The following is an 8296-nucleotide window of genomic DNA, read 5'->3' as shown; positions in this document are numbered from 1 at the left end:
CTGAAAAAAATGTTTCAACAAAAATATTAAGCAGCACCACTATTTTCAACAACAATATAAGAAGACATGTTTCTTAAGCAGCAAATCAGCATATTACAGCGATTTCTAATAGCCTTGGTGAAAATAAGAGCTAGAAAATTTTGAACAGTGGTGTACTTGCAATATATTTACACTGTTTCAGTAATATAGTCTCATCTCTTGTTTGTGGATGTTTCTATGTTTTTACTCATTTAAGAAATGAATTTTTCATCCCCAGTGTGTTTTCAGTAACTTCGTACACGATGGATGTGGTTTCACCTGAGCTCAACAGCCTCCTCCCTGATGAGATTATGGATACGGAATCCATCGCGATGGAAGAAGAGCTCCCCGCCGAGCACCTCGCTGCTCCTCCCCAATCTGAACCAGAGCCGCTGCAGGTTCCTATGGAGACAGAGCTGCCTGAAATCGTCAGCTTGTGTCCAGCCACCACGTCTATGAAGATGACCTCCACCGACGCTCAGTGCAGCACCAGCTCAGGAACTCAGCTCCTCCTCGCCCCCTCCAACCTTATATCCGGCACTACCACCTCTGCCAAAACCACCGGTCCTGCGGTGACTCAGAACCTCCCCAAAATCCCCAGCGTTACGGTCCCGGCCAACCACCAGCTCATCATCAACAAATTGTCCGGCACCCCCGCTGTGGTTAGCAAGTCTCCAGGCGCTGCTGTGCTCAAGCCAGAGGGCCAGAAACTCTTGGTTGCTGGCCTCAGTAAAACAGGGCAGCCCATTATGTTGGCTCTCCCTCACACTTGGAACAAGCCCGCCACTACCCAGGGCACAGGAGATGTTAAGGCCCAGCCGACGCAGATCAAACTGATGACGACAGTAGGGAAGCCTGTGATAGCGGTGAGCTCAGGCAGTCAGCTGATGGGCAGCTCCACCACACTGCAGGCGCAGCAGCTCAAAACACTTCAGGTGGGTGTTAACTAGGGCTGGGCGATATAGCTAAAAAATGTATCAGCGATATAATGTTTCATATCGTTCGGTATCGATAATTATTGACATTTTTTATAACCTTTTTTTAAAACAAAGAGCAATAGAAAAAAACGTTTAACTTTAACCACTGTATTTTTAAATTTAATAAACCCAATTTATTGAGACAAACAACAAATATTTTTTGTTTTAACAGTCAAACACAAAATAATTTCTAATGTTTTATATGCAGATTAAATGGGTCTGAAGGAAACTTTTGGCTTGTCTCCCAAAGCCACAGGAGGGCGCAATGAGCAAAATAATAGCGCATTAAATTGCCAACGCAAAGGAAATAACGGTCTATAAAAAGAAAAACGTGCATTACGTCTAAATTAACTCATATAAATCAAACATAATTTCGTAAATTGCATAAACAATTATGAACAAAACAGCATCATGTGTTTATGCATTGCTTAATACAAAGAGCCGAATCGCCATCACACAGATTGCCTTTAAAAACATAAGAGATGCAGTGAAACGGAATAAACCTCCACAAATTCGTGACGTGTTTTCTAAAAGTTTAAACTGTTTTAACTTTGCATGGCTTTCTATACATCTCTTGTGAGACGTGAGTGCAGCAGTCATATTTGTCCATCTAGAAAATGCGCTGAATATGCGTTCTGTGTGAATGGCTTGGTTTCGGTTTTAACATAATCAAGATCTTCTACGCGTTGAGCTTCTATATTTCTCTAATATTTTAAATGAATGACGCAGCAACTGCGCGTCTTGTGGGCTAGACTTAAAAAACATTCAAATGCAACAAAGTCACTTACATCATCATCATCACCGCATCTCGTGCTGCACTGATGACGCTCTCTGACGCACTCCTTACATTTGATTGTACTATTTTTGCATTCAAATGCAAATGTTTTTTAAATTTGATTATATTCATTCTTTATTCACAATCTCCTCATCACGGGCAGGCACAGCACTCAATTCAGCATGTGTTCATGTTTGTGTGAGCGGTCTGCGTCACTCATAGCACGTGCCTATATATCGTGCGTTATATCGAACATTTTTTCTATCGTTATCAAAGAAGGTGTACCGTCGATAAATATCAATACCGTTTTATCGCCCAGGCCTAGTGTTAACAACCTTTCATTAAAACACTGATCATGCAGACATTGCAGAAAGGAAGCATAAATATTACCATTTTATTTTAACACCCTTGGCCACAGTTTCTTATAATTTTCTATTTTTTGTTGTTGTTTTTAATAAGAAATGCCAAGGTGTTGCCTAATATGAAAATCTTTTTTTTACAAGCTTACAAGGGTACTTGTGATCTTACAAGGGTAAATAAAGAACTGGGGCCGGTTGCAGACTGGTCATAACTTACTATATTCCGTTAAGAAAAGGTAGACTGGTCTTATTTGTATTGGAAAAGTAAGACTGATAACCACTTGGCAACTACTAGTAAGTTTTGTGTAGTATTTTCTTTACTAAACTATGTCTAAAAAGGGTAATATTTTATGTATTTGAGGTCTGAAATGTGGGAACAGTGAAGAGAGAGGGCAAACATTTTTCATTTTAGGTCAGCATTGCCGTCTTAATCAGCCAATATTGTCTTAAATATCCTGTATAGCACTTAATCTTTTATAACATGGGATTTTGACCAAATATATTCAATCTTGATTTTTGTAAAATGCTGCAACAAGATGTTATTTTTTTATTGTTTAAATTTTTTTGTGTGTGTGAGAAATTTCTGGTTTTGACATGCGGTAATAAAATTATAATTTTTTTAAATACCTTAAAGAAACTGCAAATGAGCATGTAAAACAAATATCTTTTAAAAAAAAAAATCCATGTGGAGCATGCCCTTGGTTCTCATCTTTTTTCCCCCTTAGCTGTTTGCATATCTGATTGTTATTTATAGTCATTTTTCAAAATAAAAAAAGTAAAAATGCTATTTTTACTGTATTTTTAATGAGCGGTTTTTGCTTATTATTTATAATCATTTAAAGCCATATTTGTTTTCTTTTAATGCAAAAAATAACCTTTTTTTTTACTTGTAAGGTAAATTGCCTGTTTATGAATTATTGTTAATATTAATTATCTTTATAGTCATTTGTTGTTGTTGTAATTATTATATTACATATTTGTAAATGTTTTTCTATAAGGGAAAATGCCTTTTGTTACTATATGTGACCCAGGACCACAAAACCTCTTAAAGTCTTAAGTGTCAATTTTTCAAAATAGTTTATTAATCATCTGAAAGCTGAATAAATAAGCTTTCCATTGATGTATGTATTGGATTTTGGTTTGTTAGGATAGGACAATATTTGGGCGAGATAAAGCTATTTGAAAATCTGGAATCTGAGGGAGCAAAAAAATCTAAATATTGAGAAAATAGTCTTTAAAGTTGTCCAAATGAAGTTCTTAGCACTGCATATTACTAATCAAAAATTAAATTGATATATTTACGGTAGGAAATTTACAAAATATCTTCATGGAACATGATCTTTACTTAATACTCTTAATGTTTTTTGGCATAAAATAATAATACAATGTATTTTTGGCTATTGCTACAAATATACCCCAGCGATTTAAGACTGGTTTTGTGGTCCAGGGTCACATATTTTTAAAATTAGCTATTTATAATATATTTATAGTAATTTTTAAAATATCTTTTGTTTTATTTAAAAAACTTATTTTTAAAAATAAAATATTTATCAAATAAAAAGAAAATAAATTTGTTTAACTGTATTTTTAAAATCATCGATTATATTCAATATATTAACTTAAAGTCATGTTTGTACTTTTTAAAAAAAAAAATTTATTTCTCTTTCTGTAAGGAAAAATGGCATTGGTTAATTTAATGACCTTAAAGTGCAATCTTATTTCCTGTTCAGTGTCTATCATAGGCGGCTGAAATAATTGCCAAGTATCGTATTTCTCCTCACAGTTCACAAAGAAGGCCGCAGTATCTACAGCTGGACCGATGATTACAAAGCTCATCATCACAAAAGCCCTGAACAATAAAGGACTGTCCAGCCCAGCTTCTGTGGCTCCTGTAGTGACTGGTACTCTTCTGTCTGTCTTTATAAAATATACCATGAGCAAGAGTGCTTTTTGTTTTAACAGCACAGCTGTGGCATCTAAATTTGAATTCCCTTTTTTTGTCCACAGGGCGAGTTGTTACCCAGAGTACTCCAGTGACACCTCCACGCAACATCACCTTTGGTGAGACCATCAGCACTGTGCCACAGAATACGTCTGGTAACAGCAAAGTCGCCATCTCACCTCTCAAGTCTCCCAGCAAGGTCTTAAATCTTTTAAATGTAAAAACTGGCATTGCAATTTCATTCGCCTGTCTTTGTGATGCCAATTTTTTTCTCAATGATGGCCACTCTTGGGTTTCTGACATCAGCCTCTTCCTCACGTTTCTCCTGTCTGTAGCTGACTGTGGTTTCGGTGGCCAGTCAGTCTCCAAACTCGCCTCAGAAGTCTGTGACGCTGCCGCTCAGCGTGGCTCTGGGCCAGCAGATCCTCACTGTTCAACAGTCTGCCGCCACCTCTCCAGCTAAAGCTGGAACCAGCCAGTCCACCGCACAGGTACGTCCAACCAGAGCCCTCACAAACCAAACCAGTTTGCTATACTGTCAAATATAGATTTTAACTGCCCCATTCTGCAATAGCCTGTATTAAAGTGTAATTTGTGTACAACAACAGCACTATATTTTAATGCTGATTTCTGTGTACAGACTGTAAAGCCAGTGCAGACGGTGGGAGGAGTGGGAACATCCCAGTTTAAGACCATCATCCCCCTCACCACACCTCCCAATGTGCAGCAGATCCAGGTGCCGGGCAGCCGCTTCCATTATGTGCGTCTGGTAACGGCCACCACCGGCAGTAGCACCGCACAGTCGAGCGGCAGCACCAACACCAACCCTTCAATCCATCCAGGTGAGTATATCAACCCTTCCAGTTCTGGTTCCGCTTTCTCTTAATGATTCTATTTCTGTTTAAGAATACTTTTAGTACTTTTATGGAATAAATAATTGGGTTAAAAAATGCAATTCCATTTGCCAAATAGGGCTGATCAGTTTTTTCTCTTTATTTAGCCTACATATAAACAATCAGGTGCATAGAAAGAAAAATCTAGAAAAATCTGCGAGTCACAGACATGTTTTGCATGTCTCTGTGTGAATAAGTGATGCTGTTTCTGGTCTACACGTACTCGAGCACGTGGTGTTTTCAGCATCTGTCATCTCACGTTATGAGGACATGAACACATGAACATGTCATTTCACAACTATTTAATTTGATAAAAGCCATTAAACGTACACTACAACTTAAAAATGACCTATTATGCCCCTTTTTACAAGATGCTAGAATAAGTTTTAGCTCAAAATATTCCACAGATCATTTTTTAAAGCTTGTTAAAATTGCCACTTTAGGGTATAAGCCAAAACGTGCTGTTTTTGTGTTTGTCCCTTTAAATGCAAATGAGCTGGTGCTCCCAGCCCCCTTTTCAGAAGAGGGCGGAGCTTCAAGAGCTCGTGCTCTGTCATATCGGCAATAACAAACAATCTCACACACTGAAAATGTCAGAAACTCTCAAGTGGTCGACTTCACATTGCTTTCATATGCAGTTTTTAACTACCACATTCCTATTTACGATGATTCTGGTAGCACGTGAAGGCAGCACCAGTGAAAACAGGCAGAGACAATGGTAGCTTTAGCAACATTAGCCTTACTGAGTGCCAAGAAGCTCTTTCAGAAAGGCAATTTGGAAAACAAAATATGACGCACTTACTCTATCTGGAGCTGATGTTCGTGCACGAAGCGTTGGTATTGATCCCTCTTTCATAATCAACTTTTGTAAAAATCCAGCGTCACCGTAGGGAGAAATCTGGAGTCGCTTGTTCTGAGAGACTGTTTTTGATTTATTGGGATTATAAAAAAATGAATGGGTGGATTTTTACCATTATAGGCTGGTTGGTTTTCACACTGCGGCCACACTGTTCAAACATCTTATAAAAGTGATTTTTGCAAGATAGGTCCCCTTTAAAGGTCTTTGCAACGAACTGACAAAATAATAGTTTGCTTAAACTTACCACAGAAATGTATTACTCTTTGATAGTAAATCATATTTCTCAATAATAATAAAAAAGGATATTTTTCATCCGTTTTAATTTATACAGTATAAGTTCTTTTGTGCAGCACCATGTTAGACAAAAAAGTGTTTTGTTGTTCTAAAAGACTTAAATTGTAAATTTTATAAATTAATTTCATAATTCTATAAATGTATATTAAACCATAAAGCTTTTATTACTTTATTATATGAATTGTTAGTCTTTTTAGAGGTGTGTAAATGCAATCCATCAATTGGCCTAAACTGTATGTTGAATAACTAACTTGAATGTTGTAACTTTTTTTTTTTTGTGACAATGCATCATGTGTAGTACTGTTTGTCATGAACAGTATCAATAACTACATTGATTTCAGTCTCAGTTAGATGTAAACTGTTTTTGATTAAATAGAATCAACCCGTAAGGTTTATCTTTTCAGGTGTTAAATTATTACCCTGAATGTGTCTGATTTAGTTAAAAGAACCATAGGAGTCTTTTAATTCTGTGATCAAACTGCACTTTACAGATTTAGAAGAACTGGTTTTCAGTTCCCAACCGTACCCCTGTGACAGTCTTTCAAAATATTTAGTTACATAATTCCTGTTTTAGGCGATGGTCCGTCAATATGCAACCCTTTTATTGTTTTTATAATGGGTGCACTGCAACGATCCATTTTTAAGAATGACTTTAATGATAGGATTGAAAATGAATAGGCTCATAAGTGATTTAAGAAAATTCAATAATATATCTACTGTTGTGTTGTTACAAAGCCAAGCCTGTGATGATGAACGCTGCAGTACGGATGTCTGTACCCATTGTCTCAGCACAGACCATCAAACAGGTACACAGTCAAACACCTTGCTCACTACACACAATTAAACAGTGACATCATTGTTACGGATGGTTGTGCAGCTTTTGGGCTTTTTGCTGTTTGGTTTAATGCCGATAATCTGTAGCAGAAACTGCACGATTAATCGTTAAATGATTGCAATCTCGATTCAAATGAAAACGATTCGCCCTTGTCTATTAAGCCTTTGGAAAAAGTCATACCAGAACATTCAAATCTGTGTTTGTGCAGCCGCTGATACAGATAGTAGACAGTTAGCATGTTTAGGTAGGAAACAGCTTCACAAACAGTCTTTTCAACTACACCGTATTATTTCTGTTTTACAGTCATTCATATTATCACAAATACTGAGATGAAAGTTTTTAGTTCGGATATAAATATTGGTGTCTATGGTAGCGATCTAAATGGAGCAAGTCATCTTTTGAAAGTAACTGGCGCTGCAAAAAACATTTGTGTCGACTGCATAAAAGTGACTGTTAAAAAATATATTTGTCTTTGAATCATTCGTTCAAGAGATTCGTTCAAAAACACCAATTCATCCAGTAATGAAACAAGTGAAGTACTTATGAGTCATTGAACCATTCGTTCAAACCACCTTTTCATAATTTTGAAATAAAAAATTTGGTGTATTAAATATATTATATTTTAAATGCTTATTATATATTAAAATATTTAATAATTCATTCAAATTAATTAAACATTTTTAAATAGATTGCAGCAGTAAATATTTTCACACTTTAGTTTAGTTCAGAATCGTGGGAGAATCGTGATCTCAGTTTGAGACAAAAATTGTTATTCTCAATTTACCCAGAATCGTGCAGCTCTAATTTTACATATACTTGATCATCTTTTTGTACACAGGTAGTACCCAAACCCTTGACGTCAGCAGCCCAGGTGGTGACCACCAGTCAGACGCCCCAGCGTCTCATCATGCCAGCCACACATCTGCCACAGATCCAGCCCAACCTCACCAGCCTGCCGCCGGGCACTGTGCTCGCCCCCGCCCATGGCTCTGGAAACATGGGCTACGCTGTGTTACCGGCCCCATACGTTACGCAGGTCTGTATATCTGCGATGGAGCAGGACATATGAGTTTGGCTGGTTGTTTTTGTGGGATTGTCTCACCTAGCTTGTTCCCATAGATCCCTCAACCTGCGTTTGTGACTTTGACCAGCAGCTCCACCTTCTCTACAGCCACCCCTATACAGACTCAAGCCAGGCTTTCACTTAACGGGTGAGCCGAGCGCCACGTTCCACACTGTTACTTGTGTGTATGTGTATAAAGGTGCATCTCAATAAATTAGAATGTTGTGGAAAAATTCATTTATTTCAGTAATTCAACTCAAATTGTGAAACTCGTGTATTAA

The 8296-nt window shown here is 37.3% G+C and overlaps 1 protein-coding gene across 1 annotated transcript in view; it reads left to right on the top strand.

The window, feature by feature from the left end:
• LOC107558659 (protein lin-54 homolog) overlaps positions 1-8296 on the top strand; it is a 12166-nt gene continuing 3870 nt past the window's right edge. The window contains exons 1-8 of the mRNA XM_016242319.1: positions 1-953; positions 3913-4030; positions 4137-4270; positions 4407-4562; positions 4712-4913; positions 6853-6923; positions 7791-7988; positions 8072-8163. Of these exons, the coding sequence (XP_016097805.1) occupies positions 282-953; positions 3913-4030; positions 4137-4270; positions 4407-4562; positions 4712-4913; positions 6853-6923; positions 7791-7988; positions 8072-8163 (1643 nt within the window). The 5' untranslated portion in view covers positions 1-281. The remainder of the gene's footprint in view (positions 954-3912; positions 4031-4136; positions 4271-4406; positions 4563-4711; positions 4914-6852; positions 6924-7790; positions 7989-8071; positions 8164-8296) is intronic.

This window comes from Sinocyclocheilus grahami, unplaced genomic scaffold (assembly GCF_001515645.1).
Source record: "Sinocyclocheilus grahami isolate Dianchi unplaced genomic scaffold, SAMN03320097.WGS_v1.1 scaffold655.1, whole genome shotgun sequence".
NCBI classification, from domain to species: domain Eukaryota; kingdom Metazoa; phylum Chordata; class Actinopteri; order Cypriniformes; family Cyprinidae; genus Sinocyclocheilus; species Sinocyclocheilus grahami.
The sequence above is the reverse complement of the archived record's forward strand: the minus strand, read 5'-3'. Positions and strand labels throughout refer to the sequence as shown.